Genomic DNA, 22,908 nt, shown 5'->3' with positions numbered 1-22,908 from the left:
ATCTGTTAAGAAGATGTATTTTATGTGATTGAACTACAGAGGGCGCAATTCTGTTGTTAAGGCCCATGAAGAATAAAATGTTGTTGTATTTGAAGATGTAGAAGAATAAAGATGGCCGATGGAGCAACACGGTAGTTTTACCGTGCTGCGGCTGAATGTTGTCACACGCGTAAAACCGGCTCTGTATTGGTCATTCAAAGGAAGAGGTTAAATGGAAATTACAGAAGATCGAAAGAAACTATAGATTAGCCTCTACAATAAGTAAAACTACCGCGCTCAGCAAGAACGAGCCGAGACCGAGCCCAGCGACGTAACCACAACAACGGATCGTCATGGAATCACAAGCTACGAACTGGTAACTTGCCTAAATGAGCCAAGAGAAAAATACAAGACAACAAGGATGTTGTAGTCTTCACTAGATGGCACTTATTTGGAAAGCAAAGCATGCTTTGTGTCATGGACTACTTTATTCGATCTCTTGTTGATGAATGAAAAGAAAACAAGGCAAGATGGCGGATGACGAGTCACAAGAAACCAGAGAGCAAGAAAATGTCTGCGGTACTGAAAACGGCCAAAAGAGGGCGCCGAAATACACGGAAAAGGGCCTGGAGGACCTTTTACAGAGACAAATCGGTTCAAGAAGAGCAAAGCTTTCTCAGGTAACAGCGAAACTGAATAAAATAAGTGCTATGATGAAAAATGATGACGCTGTAGATATTGTTGATGAACATTTAAATGAGTTTTCAAAACTCATAAATGACTTTGTTCAAACAAATGAGAATGTTCTACAACTGCTGTCAGAGGAAGAGAAAGAGGCTGATCAGACATATTGGTATCAGCCCAAAAAGGAGCATTTCAGCAATTTTATGATGGATGCTGAGAAGTGGACAATCGGCGCAAGGCAGAAACAACAGGACGACGTGGGTCCAGATGACAGCGTGTCTTTGACAGGTGATTCAAGAGGGAAGCGTCCAGGATCCTGCGTGTCCAGGGTCGGGTCCAGCCGCTGTGGTTCAATCATATCATCATCATCATCTGCACGTCGCAAGGAACAAGCAGAAAGAGCTTCTCTGATGGCAAAGGCAGAGAAGTTAAAGGAGAAACAAGCTCTGGAGTTGGAAGAGCTGCAGTTAAAGGCAAGGAAGGAGCAGCTGGAAATTGAAACTCAAATTGCTGCTTCTACTGCAAAGATAAAGGTACTGGAGGAATGTGAGTATGAGGACAACGAAAAGAGAAGTGTAACTTATCGCCGTGCAGACTCATTTAGTGGTTTGCCCCCAGTTGGTGTCAACAGACAGTCGAACACTCACTTAAGTGGACCTCAGTACCAAGTTGCACAGGAGACTCCTTCTCAGAGGGTTGAAATGGACACAAAGGTTAATTTGTGTGAAGTAATGCTGAAACAGAATAGTATTACAGAGATGTTGGTTAAGCAACAAAGACTCACAAATTTACCTCAGAGAGATGTTCCCATTTTCAGTGGTGATCCCTTAGAATTCAAACCATTCCTTAGAGCCTTTGAACATACAATCAGTAGCAAGACAGATAATGATAATGACAAGATCTACTACCTTGAACAGTTCACAAGAGGTGAGCCTAGAGACTTAGTCAGAAGTTGCCAACACATGAGCCCACAAAAAGGCTACCATGAGGCAATGAAACTTTTACATTATCATTATGGCAATGACATCAAAATAGCGACAGCTTACCTGAAGAAGGCTGTAAGTTGGCCTCAGTTGAAAGCAGATGATACCAAAGGTCTTCATAGTTACTCACTGTTTCTAACTGGGTGTAATAATGCCATGCAAGATATTAACTACTTGGAGGAATTAGACAACCCCACAAATCTCAGGGTAATAGTTTCCAAGTTACCCTATAAGATGAGAGAAATGTGGAGAGTCTCAGCTTTCGACATCCAAGAAAACTCTGGAAGAAGAGCTAGGTTTTCAGATTTAGTGAAATTCCTGAACAGACAAGCTAAGATAGCATCAGATCCTTTATTTGGTGACATTAAAGATACCGATGACAAGTGCAAGCAATACTCAAAACCAGAGAAGACATTTAGACCAAAGGGCAGTGCGTTTGCCACTAGTGTGGCACCTGCAATAAATGAAAGGTTGCTAGATGCAAACAAAGGCACTGTGCGTCAGACAATTAATGCCTTTCAAAGACCATGTGTGTATTGTGACAGAAATCACTCACTTGCCGACTGTCAGAAAATAAGAAAACTGCCTCACAAAGAGAGAGTAGAGTTCCTTAAAGGAAAAGGACTTTGCTTTTCATGCTTGAGCAAAGGGCACTTGAGTAAAGACTGCAAGAAACGATTGCTATGTGACTACTGTTTCAAAAGACATCCTAGTTTGCTCCACTATGACACGACAGAGGATGTAGCAGTAAATAACGAACCAAATGATGACACTGGAAGCTCAGATGTTGAAGCTCCCAGCCCTGTCCCCATCACAGGTGGCACATGTGGTGCTACTGGGGCCGGTAATAGCAGTCGAGTTTTGGCTATTGTGCCAGTTCATGTTAAGCTCAAGAAAAACAACAAGATAATTGACACTTATGCATTTTTGGACAATGGCAGCCAAGCAACTTTTTGCTCAGAGAAGCTTATGAGACAGCTTGGTATAGAAGGAAAGAAAACTCAAATCCTTCTCCGCACTATGGGTCAGAAAAGGTTGCAGCCAAGTTACATTGTTTCAGGCTTAGAAGTAAGTGGTGTAACAGAAAATGTGTATATTGACTTACCTGATACGTACACACATAAAGACATTCCAGTTTCAAAAGAGAGCATTCCTATGCAGACAGACTTAGTTAAGTGGCCGCACCTGCACAGAGCAGAACTGACTGAAATAGATGCAGATGTTGGACTCTTGATAGGAGCAAACGCTCACAAGGCAATGGAACCCTGGGAAATTATTCACAGCGTAGATGAGGGTCCATATGCAGTCCGTACAATCCTAGGTTGGGTTATAAACGGTCCTTTGAAAAGAAATGACTCAGAAAGTGAACAAAGTGTTTCGGTGAACCGCATATCAATGTCTGAGATTGAAACATTGTGTGTGAAACAGTTTAACCACGATTTTCCAGAAAAGGCTTCTGAAGAGCGTCATGAAATGTCACGAGAGGATGTGAAATTCATGGACTCTGTCAAGGATACAGTTAAAAAGGTGGAAGGACATTATTGTATAAGCCTACCTCTTAAAGATCAGTCTGTTAAACTACCCAACAACCGTGAGTTAGTTGTGCAGAGAGCAGAAAGCCTCAAAAGAAAAATGCTGAAGAGAAAAGACTTTCATAAAGAGTACACAGTGTTCATTTCTGAACTAATAGACAAGAAGTATGCTGTCCCTGTGTCAAATGAACAACTTGAACGTGATGATGGAAGACTGTGGTACATACCGCATCATGGCGTGTACCATCCACAGAAAAGAAAGCTCCGCGTTGTTTTTGACTGTGCTGCCTCGTTTCAGGGGAAGTCACTGAACGAGGAACTTTTACAAGGTCCTGATTTGACAAACACATTGGTTGGTGTTTTAACTCGCTTCAGACATGACTATATTGCTCTAATGTCAGATATTGAGGCGATGTATCATCAGGTAAAGGTCCCGCCCGAGGATACAGATATGCTTCGATTCCTCTGGTGGCCTGAGGGAAACCTGGATGAACCACTACAGGAGTTCAAAATGACTGTGCATTTGTTTGGTGCAACATCGTCACCAAGCTGTGCCAACTTTGCTTTAAAGAAAACAGCAGAGGATGCTTCAGATGAGGTGTCACCCATGGCCATTAGTGCAGTGCAGAATAACTTTTATGTAGACGATTGTCTTTTATCCGTGTCGAATGAAGATGAGGCCTGTGCTATGGTGAAGGAGCTAACAAAACTATGCGCAAGTGGAGGGTTTCATCTTACAAAATGGAATAGTAATAGCAGAGTTGTTCTTGCCTCTATTCCTGAAACAGAAAGAGCATCTGAAGTTAAGGCATTAGACCTCTGTCATGACAACCTTCCAGATGAGCGAGTCTTAGGAGTAAACTGGTGCATTGAAACAGACTCGTTCAAAATCAAAATCAATGAAAAACCAATGACACAAACTAGACGCGGCATTCTGTCGTTTGTGAGTTCAATCTATGATCCGTTAGGGTTTCTGTCCCCAGTTATTTTCCCAGCCAAAATGATTCTGCAGGAACTGTGTGGAAAGAGATTCTCATGGGATGAGGACATTCCAATTGACATGGCTAAGAAGTCGCAACAGTGGCTGTTGGACTTGACAAAACTACAAGGATTTACAGTGGACAGGTGTTTTAAACCAGTTAGATTTGGAAATGTAACATCTGCACAACTGCATCTTTTTGCAGACGCGAGTGAGAGAGGGTATGGTGTTGTTGCATACCTTCGTGTCACAAATGAAAGAGGTGAAGCTCATTGCTCATTTTTGATTGGCAAATCACGAGTATCGCCTTTGAAGCAACTCACTATTCCTAGATTAGAGCTAACAGCGGCGGCTGTAGCTGTAAAAATTGACAAAATGATGAGAGACGAGCTAAGAATGCCACTTGAGGAATCCACATTCTGGTCTGATAGCACCACAGTGTTGAGATACATTGCGAATGACAGTGTCAGATTTAAGACTTTTGTTGCAAACCGAGTTTCACTTATCAGAGATCACTCTAAGGTCAGTCAGTGGAGGTACATAAACTCTGAGTTGAACCCTGCTGACTACGCATCTAAGGGAATGAAAGCAAGTGATTTCCTGTCAAACAAAGCCTGGATTCAAGGTCCAGACTTTCTAGTAAAGGACAATAAACACTGGCCAGCGTCACCGATAATATCCTTGAACATTCATGATGATGCAGAAGTGAAAGTTATGAGTGTTGATGTTGATGTCATGCAAACTGATCCTATCAGTCAACTCATTTGTCACTACTCAGATTGGTACAGACTAAAAAAGGCCTTTGCCTGGATGCTGAGATTTAAACGGCTCCTCCAAGAGCTGTCACGTGAACGCAAATCCTTGTCAGCCAGCGATACTCAATGTCAAAAGAAAATGGCTAAGAAAGTGCAGAAATCAAACAAAGATGGTTATTTAACAGTCACAGAATTAGAAAATTCAGAGATGGAGATTGTTAAGTTTTGTCAAAAACAAAGTTACAAAGATGAGATCTTAACTCTACAGAAGGGTCAAAAGGTTAAAAGGACTAGTCACATTGTGAAACTAGATCCGGTGTTGAACAATGGTATTTTAAGGGTTGGTGGCAGGTTAGATAAGGCTGCTCTACCATCCAATGTGAAACACCCTGTGATACTTCATCAGGACCACCATGTGTCCACATTGATTCTCAGACATATTCATAAACAAACAGGTCATAGTGGCAGAAATTTTGTGCTGTCTAAACTGAGAGAAAAATATTGGATTCCAAAAGCTGATGCAGCTCTCAGGAAAATATTGTCAAAATGTGTACAGTGTAAAAAGCTGTCAGGTAAGCCTGGTGAACAGAGAATGGCAAACTTGCCACGAGACAGACTTGAAACCGACAAACCCCCTTTCACAAATGTAGGGATAGATTATTTTGGACCTTTTGAGGTTAAATGTGGCAGAAGCTATGTAAAAAGATACGGTGTTTTGTTTACATGCCTCACCACAAGAGCGATTCACCTAGAGGTCGCTCACTCACTTGAAGCAGACTCTTGTATTAATGCATTTAGAAGGTTTGTGGCCAGGAGAGGTCAAGTGTCTGTTATGAGGTCAGACAATGGTACAAACCTAGTAGGTGCTGAAAAGGAAATGCGCGAGGCAATCAAAGGTTGGAATGAGATTAAAATTGCTGAGTCACTTTTGCAGAAAGGTGTTACATGGACATTCAATCCACCAGCTGGATCTCATTTCGGTGGGATTTGGGAAAGGCAGATACGTTCTGTCAGAAGAATCCTTACCCAGCTACTGAGACAACAGACTCTTAATGATGAGCATCTTCATACTTTGTTTTGTGAAGTAGAGTCTATTATAAATGATAGACCCATTACAAGAGTTTCTAATGACCCAAATGATATAGAAGCATTAACCCCAAATCATTTGCTTCTCATGAAAAAACAACCTGTGTTGCCACCTGGTTTATTTCAAAAGGAGGATTTGTACTCAAAAAGACGATGGCGTCAGGTCCAATACTTGTCTGATATTTTTTGGAAACGTTGGACCAAAGAGTATCTACCACTTTTACAAGAGAGACAGAAATGGTTAAATGTGAAAAGAAACCTAAAACCTGGTGATGTTGTTCTTATAGTGGATGATAGTGCACCAAGAGGTTCATGGTTAATGGGAAAGGTTGAAAAGGCAATTTGTGATTCAAATGGTCATGTGAGAAGAGTTTTGGTTAAGACAAAAAGCAGTGTTTTGGAAAGACCAGTGGACAAATTGTGTCTTTTACTGGAAATGGATGAGTGATGTGTTTTTGTTTAAAGCCATTGTGTTATGATGTTGTTTACAGTTAAGAGTACTGGTACAGTAACAAAAGAGTTTGAAAATGTTGCTTATGTAATTTTGGTAATTGTCATGCCTCAGCAAGAACAATTAGGGGCCGGAATGTAAGCACCATTTTGTAGAGTTTATAAATTTATAACTGATTTATGTCATATATTAGTTTCCTTTTGTGTTTCATATTTGTATAAGTAAGTTAAAGGGAAATGTATTTCATTTGTAACATTTGGATTTGAGAACATCTGTTAAGAAGATGTATTTTATGTGATTGAACTACAGAGGGCGCAATTCTGTTGTTAAGGCCCATGAAGAATAAAATGTTGTTGTATTTGAAGATGTAGAAGAATAAAGATGGCCGATGGAGCAACACGGTAGTTTTACCGTGCTGCGGCTGAATGTTGTCACACGCGTAAAACCGGCTCTGTATTGGTCATTCAAAGGAAGACGTTAAATGGAAATTACAGAAGATCGAAAGAAACTATAGATTAGCCTCTACAGCGGTCATACATATTTGTTTAATATGTGCATTGAAGGACATATCCTGGTCAAAAATAACTCCAAGATTTCTCACAGTGTTACTGGAGGCCAAAGTAATACCATCCAGAGTAAGTATCTGGTTAGACACCATATTTCTAAGATTTGTGGGGCCGAGAACAAGAACTTCAGTTTGATCTGAATTTAGAAGCAGGAAATTAGAGGTCATCCAGGCCTTTATGTCTTTAAGACATTCCTGCAGTTTAACTAATTGATGTGTGTCATCTGGCTTCATTGATAGGTAAAGCTGAGTATCATCTGCATAACAATGAAAATTGATGCAATGCTTTCTAATAATACTGCCTAAGGGAAGCATGTATAATGTAAATAAAATTGGTCCTAGCACAGAACCCTGTGGAACTCCATAATTAACCTTAGTGTGTGAAGAAGACTCCCCATTTACATGAACAAATTGGAGTCTATGAGATAAATATGATTCAAACCACTGCAGTGCAGTACCTTTAATACCTATAGTATGCTCTAATCTCTGTAATAAAATGTTATGGTCAACAGTATCAAAGCTGCACTGAGGTCCAACAGGACAAGAACAGAGATGAGTCCACTGTCAGAGGCTGTAAGAAGATCATTGGTAACCTTCACTAATGCTGTTTCTGTACTGTGATGAATTCTGAAACCTGACTGAAACTCTTCAAATAAACCGTTCCTCTGCAGATGATCAGTTAGCTGTTTTACAACTACTCTTTCAAGAGTCTTTGAGAGAAAAGGAAGGTTGGAGATTGGCCTATAATTAGCTAAGACAACTGGGTCACTGATGGCTTTTTAAGTAGAGGTTTAATTACAGCCACCTTGAAGGCGCTGTCACTTGGTGTTGGCTCTCACTGCGGTATTGTATCACTTCCTGTTCCTGTTTCGGAGCACAGTGTTTTGCTGTCTGTTAGCTGTTATATCTGTATAACTAGATTTATCTGGATAATAACATATTTTAGTGTAATCTTCACCTACTTTAAATAGCATACTCTTTGCTGAATCACCTGTATTCACATTACTCACTTTATTTGTTTTTAGAAATTCGCTAGCTTAGCTCAGCTAGTAGCTTAGCCCTTAGCCGACTCACTACCAGCATGGCTTCTTCTAATCAGAAATAATCAGAATCTTTATTGTCATTGTACACAGAAGTTGCACAACGAAATTTAAAATGCATTCCTTTTTAGGTGCCTCAGACAATAAATAATAAAATAATAAAAATATGAGTGATAAAAATGATTACTAAAATACAGTGCACAATAGTAAATTAAGATGAATCTAGCCCCAATACACACACCAACGCACGCACACAGTCAGCACTACCACCCCACATCACTGTCCAAACCACACAGAGTTCAGTTCAATGATAGCCCTGACATAAAAGCTGTTCCTCAGTCTGTTTGTTCTGGCCTTCATTGTCCTGAAACGTCTGCCTGATGGCAGTAGCTGAAACAAGGAGTGTCCAGGGTGTGAGGGGTCCTGGAGGATGTTCTGTGCCCTCCTCTGGCAGCGGGCATTGAACAGTTCCTGGAGGGAGGGCAGGGGACAGCCTATGATCTTTTGAGCCATGTTGATGATTCGCTGGAGTGTTTTCCTGTCTGCTGCTGTGCAGCTGTTGAACCACACGCACAGACAGTAGGTCAGGATGCTCTCTACAGAGCAACGGTAGAAGGACACCAGCAGATTCTGGGTCAGATAGTTGCTCCTAAGAACCCTCAGGAAATGCAGTCTCTGTTGGGCCTTCCTGACAATGCTGGTCGTATTGATACTCCAGGTCAAATCATCCTGCAGATGTACTCCCAGGAACCTAAAATCTGAAACCAGCTCCACTTCATCCCCCTCGATGAACAGAGGTTGAATGACATGTGTTGTCCTCCTAAAGTCTACTACCATCTCCTTTGTCTTAGTGGTGTTCAGGATCAAGTTATTCTCACTGCACCACCTTGACAGCCGCTGCACCTCGTCCCGGTATGCTGACTCATCCCCGCCTGATATGAGCCCCACCACAGTGGTGTCATCCGCAAACTTAATGATGCAGTTACTGGCATGTATGGAGGTGCAGTCATGTGTGTAGAGGGTGAAGAGTAGGGGACTCAGCACACAGCCCTGTGGAGAGCCGGTGCTGAGGCTGATGGCTGAAGAGAGGTGGGGACCTACTCTTACCCTCTGGGAACGATCTGTCAGGAAGTCCTTGATCCAAAGACAGGTGGAGCGTGGTATCCCCAGATCTGACAGTTTAGTCACCAGTCTGCCAGGAAGGATGGTGTTAAACGCCGAGCTGAAGTCCACAAAGAGCAGCCGAGCGTAGTTCCCCCCCTGCTCCAGGTGAGAGAAGGCAGAGTGGAGGGCCGTGGCAATGGCGTCCTCTGTGGACCGGTTGGCTCTGTAGGCAAACTGGTGGGGGTCTAGTCTGGGAGAGAGACTGGAGATGACGTGAGCCCGGACAAGCTTTTCAAAGCACTTCATAACAATTGGTGTGAGTGCTACTGGCCTGTAGTCATTCAAACCTCTGATAGTGTTCTTCTTGGGGATGGGGACGATAATGGAGGACTTCAGGCAGGAAGGGACAGCAGCCTGGCTCAGGGACTGGTTAAAAATGCTGGTAAAAATACCAGCCAGCTGAGCCGCACAGACCTTCAGTATCCGTCCAGAGACACCATCGGGCCCCACAGCTTTCCTGGGGTTCACAGTTTCCAGCATACGCCTCACCTCTTGCTCTTGCAGCCTGAGGATGCTGCTGCTGCCTGCTGAGGGATGTTGGATGGCTGTCTCTGATTGCTGTACCTCAAAGCGTGCAAAGAAGCTGTTCAGCTCCTCTGCCAGATTGATGTTACGCTGATCAACTAACAGGCTGGGTTTGTAGTTTAAAATATGCCGAACCCCTTGCCACACCTGCCTGAAGTCGTGGCTCTGGAAACAGTCCTCAATCCTCCTCTTATACACAGCCTTGGCCTCCCTGATGCCCCTCTTCAGGTTGGCTCTGGCAGCGCTGTAAAGCGCCCCATCACCAGCTCTGAAGGCGATGTTCCTTTCTCTGAGTAAGCTCTGCACCTTTCCATTCATCCATGGCTTTCTATTTGGAAAAACCCGGATATTCTTGTCCACAGTTACAGTGTCGGTGCAGAACTTGATGTAGTCCAGAACAGCCGAGGTATACTGCTCCAGGTCCTGGTGCTTGAATACGTCCCAGTCAGTTGTTTCAAAGCAGTCCTGCAGCTGTTGAGAGGCACCTTCAGGCCAGGTCTGAACAGTCTTAGATGTAGAAAGAGCAGTTTTGCTGAGGGGGGTGTATGCTGGAATCATAAGCAGGGACAGATGGTCTGACTGGCCCAGATGTGGCAGTGGCACAGCCCTGAAACCCAGCTTGATGTTAGAGTAGACTTTATCCAGTGTGCTGTTCCCTCTTGTAGGGCATTTAACATGCTGATGGAACTTGGGTAGAACAGTCTTTAAATCGACATGGTTAAAGTCTCCTGCAATGATGTGTACAGCCTCAGGATATCTGCTCTGTTGACTGCAAACCGTGTCATGTAAGAGACTAACAGCCGAGTTAGCATTAGCATCAGGGGGAAGATAAACAACAGTGATCAAAACAGCTGTAAACTCACGGGGCAGATAGATGGGCCTGCATTTAACAGTCATGTACTCCAGGTCCGGGGAGCAGTGGCTGTTCACAGTCATACTGTCTGTACACCAGCTGTTGTTTACATACAAGCACACACCCCCTCCTCTGCTCTTACCGGAGGTCCGCATTCTGTCATGCCGGTGCGTTGTCCTGCCGGCTAGCTCGATGGCTGCATCAGGAATGGATGAATGAAGCCAGGTCTCAGTGAAGAGCAAAACGCAGCAGTCCTTCACGGTCCTGTTTGTAGCCACCAGCAGTCTCAACTCATCCATTTTATTCGGGAGTGATCTTACATTGGCGAGGAAAACACTGGGTAACGGAGGTCTATGAGGCCGTTTACGTAGCCTCTCCAAAACGCCAGCTCTGCCGCCTCTTTTCTGCCTCCTTTCTCTGCGCCGTCTCCGTCTGCGACCCCCCCCCACAGGGATGATGAACCACAAAGAGCCAGGTGGTCTGGCGATGTCCACCGGGATGTTGTGAGAGTGGAGGAAGTCAGCCATAACCGCCTGCTCACTTTGTGCTCCTATATGTAGGAGTTCGTGCCGTCTGTATGTTATAATGTCCGCCCGACATAATGGTGATGTGTTGAGCCACAGTTGAAGCACACATAACAACATACACAATTTCACAGAGCACCGAAAAGGAGAGCACTGAGCCGCTGCGACTATGCGCGCCGCCATCTTGGCCGCCTGTCTCTCCTGCACTTTCCTGCTCTGGGTGTCACATGTTTAGTTACTCCTCGGCCTCCTTTAGCAGTAACGGTACTTGTAATAAATGTAGTCTGTTTGTAGCTCTGGAGGCCAGGCTTTCTGAACTGGAGACTCGGCTCCGCACCCTGGAAAATCCTGTATCTAGCCAGGCCCCTGTAGCGGGTGCGGACCATGGTAGCTTAGCCGCCGTTAGCTCCCCCCCAGCAGATCCCGACCAGCAGGGAAAACAGGCCGGCTGGGTGACGTTGAGGAGGAAGCGTAGTCCTAAGCAGAAGCCCCGGGTACACCACCAACCTGTTCACGTCTCTAACTGTTTTTCTCCACTCGGCGACACACCCGCCGAGGAACAAACTCTGGTTATTGGCGACTCTGTTTTGAGAAACGTGAAGCTAGAGACACCGGTGACCATAGTCAAATGTCTTCCAGGGGCCAGAGCAGGCGACATTCATGGAAATTTGAAACTGCTGGCTAAGGCTAATCGTAGATTTGGTAAGATCGTTATTCACGTCGGCAGTAATGACACCCGGTTACGCCAATCGGAGGTCACTAAAATTAATATTGACTCGGTGTGTAACTTTGCAAAAACGATGTCGGACTCTGTAGTTTTCTCTGGGCCCCTCCCCAATCAGACCAGGAGCGACATGTTTAGCCGCATGTTCTCCTTGAATCGCTGGCTGTCTGAGTGGTGTCCAGAAAATGACGTGGGCTTCATAGATAATTGGCAAAGTTTCTGTGGAAAACCTGGTCTTGTTAGGAGAGACGGCATCCATCCCACTTTGGATGGAGCAGCTCTCATTTCTAGAAATCTGGCCAAATTTATGAACCCTCCTAAAACCTGACTACCCAGGGTTGAGACCAGGAAGCAGAGTTGCAGTCTTACACGCCTCTCTGCAGCTTCTCTCCTCCTGCCATCCCCCCAAAACCCCATCCCCATAGAGTCGGTGCCTGCTCCCAGACCACCAAAAACCAAAGCTAAAATCAGCAAAAAACTATTTAAGCATAAAAATTCAAAAACAATAAATAATACAGCTTCATCAACTGCACCAAAGAATAAAACAATTAAATGTGGATTGTTAAACATTAGGTCTCTCTCTTCCAAGTCCCTATTAGTAAATGATTTAATAATTGATCAACGTATTGATTTATTCTGCCTTACAGAAACCTGGTTACAGCAGGATGAATATGTTAGTTTAAATGAATCAACACCCCCGAGTCACAGTAACTGTCAGAATGCTCGAAGCACAGGTCGAGGAGGAGGATTAGCTGCAATCTTCACTTCCAGCTTATTAATTAATCAAAGACCCAGACAAAGTTTTCATTCTTTTGAAAGCCTGACTCTTAGTCTTGTCCATCCTAATTGGGAAAATCAAAAACCTGTTTTATTTGTTATTATCTATCGTCCACCTGGTCCCTACTCAGAGTTTCTGTCTGATTTCTCAGACTTTTTATCTGATTTAGTGCTCAGTTCAGATAAAATAATTATAGTGGGTGATTTCAACATCCATGTAGATGCTGAGAATGACAGCCTCAACACTGCATTTAATCTATTGTTAGATTCAATTGGCTTCTCTCAAAATGTAAAGGAGCCCACCCACCACTTTAATCATACTCTGGATCTTGTTCTGACATATGGCATAGAAACTGAAGACTTAACAGTATTCCCTGAAAGCCCCCTCCTGTCTGATCATTTCTTAGTAACATTTACATTTACTTTAATGGATTACACAGCAGTGGGGAATAAGTTTAATTACAGTAGAAGTCTTTCTGAAAGTGCTGTAACTAAGTTTAAGGATCTAATTCCTTCATTGTTATGCTCTTCAGTGCCATGTGCCAACACAGTGCAGAGCAGCTACCTAAACTCTGCTCCCAGTGAGGTCGATTATCTCGTCAATAGTTTTACATCCTCACTGCGTATAACTTTGGATACTGTGGCTCCTCTGAAAAGGAAAGCTTCAAATCAGAAGTGCCTGACTCCGTGGTATAATTCACAAACGCACAGCTTAAAGCAGATAACCCGAAAGCTGGAGAGGGAATGGCGTCTCACTAAATTAGAAGATGCTCATTTAGCCTGGAAAAAGAGTTTGTTGCTCTATAAAAAAGCCCTCCGTAAAGCTAGGACATCTTACTATTCATCATTAATTGAAGAAAATAAGAACAACCCCAGGTTTCTTTTCAGCACTGTAGCCAGGCTGACAAAGAGTCAGAGCTCTGTAGAGCCGAGTATTCCTTTCACGTTAACTAGTACTGACTTCATGGATTTCTTTACAAATAAAATTTTAGACATTCGAGAAAAAATTATTCATAACCATCTCAAAGATTATTCTTCATGTTCGGCTGCTTTCAGCACTGCTGGTATTTGTTTAGACTCTTTTGCTCCAGTTGATCTTTCAGAGTTAACTTCAATAGTTACTTCCTCCAAACCAGCAACATGTTTGTTAGATCCCATTCCTACTAGACTGTTCAAAGAAGTCTTTCCAATTATTGATGCTTCAATCTTAAAAATGATCAATCAGTCTTTATTAGTTGGCTATGTACCACAGGCCTTCAAGGTGGCTGTAATTAAACCTCTGCTTAAAAAGCCATCACTGACCCAGCTGCCTTAGCTAATTATAGGCCAATCTCCAACCTTCCTTTTCTCTCAAAGGTTCTTGAAAGAGTAGTTGTAAAACAGCTAACTGATCATCTGCAGAGGAACGGTTTATTTGAAGAGTTTCAGTCAGGTTTCAGAATTCATCACAGTACAGAAACAGCATTAGTGAAGGTTACCAATGATCTTCTTAGAGCCTCTGACAGTGGACTCATCTCTGTTCTTGTCCTGTTGGACCTCAGTGCAGCTTTTGATACTGTTGACCATAACATTTTATTACAGAGATTAGAGCATACTATAGGTATTAAAGGTACTGCACTGCAGTGGTTTGAATCATATTTATCTCATAGACTCCAATTTGTTCATGTAAATGGGGAGTCTTCTTCACACACTAAGGTTAATTATGGAGTTCCACAGGGTTCTGTGCTAGGACCAATTTTATTTACATTATACATGCTTCCCTTAGGCAGTATTATTAGAAAGCACTGCATCAATTTTCATTGTTATGCAGATGATACTCAGCTTTACCTATCAATGAAGCCAGATGACACACATCAATTAGTTAAACTGCAGGAATGTCTTAAAGATATTAAGGCCTGGATGACCTCTAATTTCCTGCTTCTAAATTCAGATCAAACTGAAATTCTTGTTCTCGGCCCCACAAATCTTAGAAACATGGTGTCTAACCAGATACTTACTCTGGATGGCATTACTTTGGCCTCCAGTAACACTGTGAGAAATCTTGGAGTCATTTTTGACCAGGATATGTCCTTCAATGCACATATTAAACAAATATGTAGGACCGCTTTTTTGCATTTGCGCAATATTTCTAAAATTAGAAACATCCTTTCTCAGAGTGATGCTGAAAAGCTCATTCATGCATTTATTACTTCTAGGGTGGATTATTGTAATTCATTATTATCAGGCTGTCCTAAAAGCTCCCTGAAAAGCCTTCAGCTGATCCAAAATGCTGCAGCTAGAGTACTGACAGGGACTAGAAAGAGAGAGCAGATTTCTCCCATATTGGCTTCTCTTCATTGGCTCCCTGTTAAATCTAGAATAGAATTTAAAATCCTTCTCCTCACATACAAGGTCTTGAATAATCAGGCACCATCTTATCTCAAAGACCTCATAGTACCATATCACCCCAACAGAGCATTTCGCTCTCAGACTGCTGGCTTACTTGTGGTTCCTAGGATACTTAAGAGTAGAATGGGAGGCAGAGCCTTCAGCTTTCAGGCCCCTCTTCTGTGGAACCAGCTTCCAGCTTGGATTCGGGAGACAGACACCCTCTCTATTTTTAAGATTAGGCTTAAAACTTTCCTTTATGATAAAGCTTATAGTTAGGGCTGGATCAGGTGACCCTGAACCATCCCTTAGTTATGCTGCTATAGGCCTAGTCTGCTGGGGGGTTCACATAATGCACTGTTTCTCATTCACCTTATTTACTTTGTTTATACTCCACTCTGCATTTAATCATTAATTGATATTAATCTCTGGCTCTCTTCCACAGCATGTCTTTCTCTCCCCTCAGCCCAACCGGTCGCGGCAGATGACTGCCCCTCCCTGAGCCTGGTTCTGCTGGAGGTTTCTTCCTGTTAAAAGGGAGTTTTTCCTTTCCACTGTCGCCAAGTGCTGCTCATAGGGGGTCGTTTTGACTGTTGGGTTTTCTCTGTATTATTGTAGGGTCTTTACCCACAATACAAAGCGCCTTGAGGCGACAGTTTGTTGTGATTTGGCGCTATATAAATAAAATTGAATTGAATTGAATTGAATTGAATTGAATTGGTACATAGTTAACTTTGAGGCTCTGCCTCACCTGTCATTATGACTGCAGGAAACTGCTATTAAGGGGAAAGAAAATAACTGTAAAGTGCAGTTTTAATACAGGTGAAAAGGTGAAAGGGGCTTCTTTCATGTGATCCCAACTTGGACCAATCAGAAGAGGTAGTTACTCTCAGGGAGAATAGATGGAAACATGGACACAAGTTTGGAAAAGGGAGAACATTAAAATTTAGTAGCAAAAAAAGTAGCACATTTAACCCTTAGGAGGTATTAGGGTCATTTTGCATTTTTGTTGTTGTTGTTTCTGTTGTTTTTGTTTTGTTTTATTTATTTGCCTGCCATTTTGTGTGTGCTGATTGAACATAACTCAAGTTTATCTTCACATGAACCAATGCAATCTTTTACATTAAGATTTTATTTTGGACTACTGACTTTGAATTTTTGATTTTTATATTTGTCCATCAGGTGGTGCTACTTTTTTACTAGTCAATGCATGCATCAAAATTTCACATTTTTTATTGTTTTCTGCAAGGTTTTCTTGCTACCAAAATAATAAGTGTGTGTCACTATTGATGTTGGATCATTGTGTATGTGTGTGCACGGGCATGGATGTGGACGTCTGTGTGTGCGCGCACATGTACAGTATGAACAGTATGAACAGTAGTGCAGGATTAGCCCTTTTGAGATGACAAGATTTTACAGCATATGGTGTGTACAGGTCAAAAAATGAATCAAATTAAATCTACAAGGTGCTGCTGCAGCCCCTCTCTCATCAGTAGATGTAGAAGTAAAAAGCAGCTTGAATTTTACATGCAAAGACCACCACAGTCTGTCCATTTGCAGTCTCCACTCTACCTCAGCCGGACTCTCACAGTCAGACAGACACATAGCTCTACACTCTCCCATCCTGTCTGTCTCTCACCTTCTTTCTCTTTTGCTCTATATTTTTACAGCAGTTTTTGATAAGGTGACATTTGTTGTCCTCAGAACCTCAAGTATGATTTTTTTTTTGGTCACTGCAGGAAAAATAAAAAAATGCATGAAAAAACATATTGCTGCCAATCATTTACCATCTTATGGCCTAATAAAAATCAAATATTCCATTCATTTGCTTCCACTTATCCATATCTGTGTCACAGAGGGTTTGGAGCCTATCAAAGAGGGATGGTACACCCTGCACAGGTCACCAGCCTGTCACAGGGCCAAGACAGAGAGACAGACAACCTTTCACACATATGGGCAATTTAGAGTAGCCAATTAACCTAACCCCAGTAAGTGCATGTCTTTGGAATGTGGGAGGAAACCGGAGTACCCGGAGGAAACCTACGGAAATGATTTTAGTTATGTTGTTTCTGTCCATAAAAACAGGGTGGCACTGTGTATGTCTTTACTTCTGCTTTCCCTGCATTTATATTTTGATACAATAAGTCATAAATATTTATGTGCATATAGCCCAATGTGGGTAATCAGTCTGTTACCCACTGTCTCATGTTTAAACAGTCACACATTGAAACAGAGAAGAAGCTTTATCTTTGAACATCTAGAGTCAATAACATACCTATATAGCATATAAATATTTACAATTACTAGAATCACTTTTATGCTTCATTGATAGAGTCACCGTGTGACTGTGTGTTGTCATTAATGGGGCAGTTCCTGTGTGTTTGTGGGGAGGGGACGTAACCTCCTCAGTCACGCCTCTTTTCCCCGTGTTATAAAAAGCTCAGGTTTGAGGATCCCACAGTTATACAGCAGATTTCTACAGACAGAATGAAGACCATCATGTTTTTTCCTCTTTTGCTTCTGTTCTGCTCTGTTTCAACAGATCAGACAAAGGCAGATAAGGAAAGTCTTGCCCAGGAGACTGTACTCATACAACCCTGTTTACAGGACATCCACGCTGTGCTGAGGGAGCTGACCGCCTCACAGGCTGAGCAGAAGGTGGAGATCAGGTCCTTAAAACAAGAAAATCAAGGTACAGTTATGTCAGATAAAGAATGCAGCACCAGGAAACAAAAGTCAGAGTTACTTTCTTTGACAGAGCCAAACACATGAATCACTGAGAGCTGGCAGTGAGTTTGTTTCTTTTATATTTTCCTCAGAGCAGAGAGCAAAGCTGGAGAGTCAGAAGACTGAACTGGAGAGTCAGAAGACTGAACTGGAAAGTCAGAAGACTGAACTGGAAAGTCAGAAGACTGAACTGGAAAGTCAGAAGACTAAACTGGAAAGTCAGAAGAGTGAACTGGAAAGTCAGAAGACTGAACTGGAGAGTCAGAAGACTGAGATAAACCAGATGAAGCAGGAACTAAAAGGTATTTCTATCAAATTTTGGAATTTTTTTATAATTAACATTGTGATCTTAAATCTAAAATGATATTTCACAGATGATTTTTGAATGTCTTAATGTTAGACCCTGAAACTAAAGCCTGCTGTGATCAGCTCAGCATCAGGAGCTGACTGGAATGTGTTACAGTTAAAGTGTTTGAAGATCCAACACTGCTCAAACACACATTTCAACATCTGAGGCTGTTTTTGTGCTGTAGCGCCACCTGCAGACAGAAGCCAACAAACTCAGCTCACCTGTTGGACCTGCAGATATTTTACCCACATTTGGTGGATTAACATGTGGCAGTACTATAAATCTGTCACAAGGTGGCGCTGCTGTGTTTGAATGTCTCTAGTTCGTTCACAGGAGCAACTTTAGTACCAACAATGTTTTTATTTCTTCCACATGATCTCTGAGGGCAAAGGTTCAAACTAACTGACCTCCTGGTGCCTCAGTATGTGGATTACATGATACATGATGGGGGATATTTGAATATTAATAGAAACAGTAATTTCTCAGATATGTTTGAATTGGCTCAGTGTCAATAACGTTTCCAGAACAGGATCTTTATAGTGCAGCATGTGGTGTTTCTAACTGTCACCATCAGCTAGAACATGAAAACACCCAAAGATCATTTATTTACCTGATGTGGTTTCTGGAACATGTTTAGTGTTTGAAACTACAGACAGTCCAAACTTAGTCATTAAATATTCCCTCTCAAATAATGCAGTAAATAAAAACTGGAGCCATGTTTGTAGTTCGAGCAGCAGAGCGAGTAGAGCATCAGTGTGATTGTTATCTCTGATTAACACAGGTGTTGTTTACAGGTGTATCTCCACTCTGTGCAGGTCATTAAAGTGAAAGCACTCTTTGAGCTTCAAACACACATTAAGTCCGTGACTGGATCTAATTTACTGAATTACATTCACATGAAACTGAAACTCTGAATCAGTTTGTTGTCTTGGCAGAAGCTACAAAATAACTTTTGTCTGATCTAATGGACGACTTTGGATCCTTAAAAATAGATTTGATCTGTTTCTTCTTTCAATTCAACTCAGTTTTATTTATATAGCACCAAATCACAACAAACAGTCACCTCAAGGCGCTTTGTATTGTCGGTAAAGACCCTACAACAATACAGAGAAAACCCAACAGTCTAAACGACCCCCTATGAGCAGCACTTGGTGACAGTGGGAAGGAAAAACTCCCTTTTAACAGGAAGAAACCTCCAGCAGAACCAGGCTCAGGGAGGGGGGGTCATCTGCTTTGACTGGTTGGGTCACAATGAAATGTTTTCAACTGTCAATCATTTCTTTCATTGGAGATTCATATTTTTGTCATGGTCACTTTTAAGATGATGACATTTGTCTCTGTCTCAGTCAAACAGGTGGCTTTCTCAGCCACTCTGCTGGCTAAAAGCTATGAAGCTACTGGACCCTTTAACACACAGGTTACTCTGGTCTTCAAACAAGTTTTCACAAACACTGGAAATGCCTACAACCCTAAAACAGGTAACAACTCTGAATATCAGCCTGATGTTCCAGATGTTCTAACAGCTGATTTAACATGACTAAAACAAATGTCCCACAGGGATTTTCACTGCTCCAGTGAGAGGAGTCTACCACTTTGACTGGAGCATTTATGGAGATGGAAACGGTCCTGTAGGTGGTGTGCTGTTCAAGAATGGAGAGCACATTTATCTTGCATATGAACATCTAACATCTGGTGGTGGGACTGCCTCTAATGGGGCCTCCCTGCTTCTGGAGGCTGGAGATCAGGTGTCTGTACGTCTGTGGGCTAATTCAAGGATAGTGGACAGTGAAAATCGTCATAACACCTTCAGTGGTCATCTGATATTCACCATGTGAGAGGTGTGACAGCTGCAAAACTTCCTGTGGGTGGAGCTTAGCCATGTTTAGAAGTCAAACAGGAAGTAAATCACCTGCTGGGATCAGTTTCCTGCTCTCTCTCTGTCTGGTTGGGTTTTTGTTTTGTGTTTATTTGTTTCTACTTTTCCTCTGATTCTACTGACTCAGATAATCAACTTCTTCTTGTTACCTGTGATTCACATGAATCCAGTTCAGTGCTCAGTGATTCTCTGTGTCCTTTCTTTGAGTCGGGTCTTCATAAAGTGACCTCCTCCATTAGTAATGACTATTGTCAGATAACTGACTGTAAACTTACTCGTGGATTTCTTTAAATTCAGTTTTTTCCTGTCTTTAGTTTCAAAATAAAAGCATCATTGAAGTAAGAGTGTTGATTTCTTCATGTGTTTCATACATGAGCAGAGGTCAAAGGCTGCACATGCTGGGAGTTACTATCACAGGTAAAGTCACACCTGGTGTTGAGAACAAAGAGCTGCTTTTCAAAGCTCGTCTACAGTGAAGCTGAACTGAGATCAGGGCCGAGACAAGCTCACCATCAGTTACATCATGATCTCAATGAACACCTCATACAGCAGCAGGAAGGAGACAATAACCAGAAACTGCATGAAGAAGAGGAAAAAAACTTATTTTCACTTTCAGCTGAAGAGCTCACTGTACAACCACCTGTGTGTGTGTGTGTGTGTGTGTTGTGTGCACTGCACAAAAAGGGGGATTTTCGTCCCCGTATACTGACGCGGGCGCCGCTAGTTATCGTCAGCTTTCGTCAGCATACGGGGATGCGCATATTCGTTCGCCTGAGACGGATATGGTCGTTTACGTACCACCAGAAGCAGCGGGGGGTAAAGGTACGGGGGGAGCCGGCAGGCGCGAGGTGTTAACGACTCCACTTTACATATGAATAGCAGCGCTGCAAGCCGAAGCAGCGGCAAGAGACCAACGTGGCTTCTCAGTCATTGGATGAAAAAAATGACATCACAGTTCATTACTTACATGTGATTGGTTGGTAGATCTGTCCCCCATTGGCCTTTATAAACACAGGCCTGGGTAAGCCCCTCCCTAATAAATAATAACCCAGTAATAAAAATTACTTTTAATTATTATTTCTGTGATATACCTTGTATGTTATGTTGTATTCGTGCCATGCTAATAACCTCAACTAAAGGGAATTCAATTAAGAGAAACAAATTGTGAAGCACAAGTTTGAATTTTTTTAAATTTTATTTATAAAGCAATATGCACATACACGCACATCATATAATACTATATATATAAAGAAAACAAAAACATTATGACATATAATGCTTTGCTACTTCTGGGCCATGTGGTGGTGGCTTTCTCTCAGAGCATGGTCCAGCATACAAACACTTATGGTGCACAGTGTTGTATTTAGGGTGAGCTTCTAGTCTGTCTTGCAGTTTGGCTCAGAGGTCACTGAGCTCCTGGCTGGGGAAGCTTGGGGGTCTTAATCCAGCCCGATACGCCCTCTGAGACGCCATCCTCCTCATCCAACATGAGGTCAGTGGTGACACCGTCCCAGAAGGCAACCTCCTTCACTGCCAGGACACTCGCCCTCGCCTCCAGCAGCTGCTGACACAGAGCACACATTAAGTCATTATGAAACTAAATGAAATATTGTGAAAAATCAGGAAACTACACTGAAAGTTTAAGTCTCTTGACTTTGAATGCACACATAGCAGATAAGACCCTGAATGCAAAAAAAAAAAAAAAAAATCAGCCCATTTTTGTCATCAAAAACAATGGTTATCTGACAAAGTACCAACTCCTGCATCCTGTGAATAAAAGACAAATGAACAAGTACTTTGAAAAAATGTAACATTGATAAAAGTACTTCTGTGATTTTGGTCATTAACCCTTGAGGCACCTTTAAACTGATTATACATTTTTTATCTTTAGGTCCCAAAATGTTACAGCTGCTAAAACTATAAACATTCACTGTTAATTATTTTCACCTTCACTGCATCACCTTTTTATAGACATTTTAGGTTGTTCAAAAGAAGCCAGATTTTACATAAAGTTAATAAAAAACAATAAGTAATATTTCCCAAAAATAAAACTGCATTTACAAGCTAACTACACAAATACAGCAGACCAACAAAACAATCCAACACGTCTTACCTGCTTCCTTCTTGCACGTCACCGGGCAGGATTTTTAATGGCTGTCGCCTTTTCCGGACCGTGAGGCTGACTGTAGCGGAAGTTGTGTAGGTTGGTTACAACTTGGGAGGGGTAGACCAATGGTGAGTAGTGGTGACCATTGGTGAGTACTGGTGACCACTGGTGAGTAGTTGAAACCTCACAGAAACCTCCTTTACATATGAAATGAGACACAGAGAGTCCACGGCAGTTTCCCTACAGTTTACTGTTCTGACCAAAGCCTCCTGCTGAGAGCCCAAAATCTCAAGGCACGCGGCAATATTACATGCCAGAAACTGTCGAAAACCCCACTTTTCATGCAGTGTGGCATGAGAATTAACACCTCTAAGTCTAATGCCATGATCCTCAGAAAAGGATGGAGTGCCCACCCCAGCTCAGGGACAAGATGCTGCACCAGTTGGAGGAGTTGAAGGATCATGGGGTTTTGTTCACGAGTGACGGGAGAAGGAAGATGGATTTTCAGATGGATCGGGGCTGCATCTCCAGTGATTCAGACGCTGCACCGGTTTGTCGTGGTAAAGAGTGATCCGAGCGTGAAAGCAAAGCTGTCAATTTACCGGTCAATCTAAGTCCCTACCCTCACGTATGGACATGACCTTTGGGTAGTGACCGAAAGAATGAGTTGGCAAATGCAAGTGGTAGAAATGAGCTTCCTCTGAAGGGTGGCTGGTCTCTCCCTTAGACATAGGGTGAGGAATGGAGCCATTCAGGAAGGGCTCAAAGTCCAGCCACTGCTCCTCTACATTAAAAGAAGCCAGTCAAGGTGGTTCAAGCATTTTGCTAGGATGCCTCAAGGGTGCAAGGAAGCAACCCGCT

General features: G+C 42.5%; 1 protein-coding gene across 1 annotated transcript; it reads left to right on the top strand.

The window, feature by feature from the left end:
• Window positions 1–17,470: 17,470 nt before the first annotated feature.
• LOC115792576 (heavy metal-binding protein HIP-like) lies at window positions 17,471–20,266 on the top strand. The gene is made up of 4 exons (XM_030747167.1): window positions 17,471–17,680; window positions 17,808–18,017; window positions 19,411–19,542; window positions 19,622–20,266. The coding sequence occupies exons 1-4, from the start codon at window positions 17,476–17,478 to the stop codon at window positions 19,897–19,899; spliced, it is 825 nt and encodes a 274-aa protein (XP_030603027.1). The 5' UTR covers window positions 17,471–17,475; the 3' UTR covers window positions 19,900–20,266.
• The last annotated feature ends 2,642 nt before the right edge of the window (window positions 20,267–22,908 follow it).

The sequence above is a fragment of the Archocentrus centrarchus genome, chromosome 14, assembly GCF_007364275.1.
Source record: "Archocentrus centrarchus isolate MPI-CPG fArcCen1 chromosome 14, fArcCen1, whole genome shotgun sequence".
Taxonomy (NCBI): Eukaryota; Metazoa; Chordata; class Actinopteri; order Cichliformes; family Cichlidae; genus Archocentrus; species Archocentrus centrarchus.
Note: the sequence above shows the minus strand (reverse complement) of the source record. Positions and strands in the feature narration are given on the sequence as shown.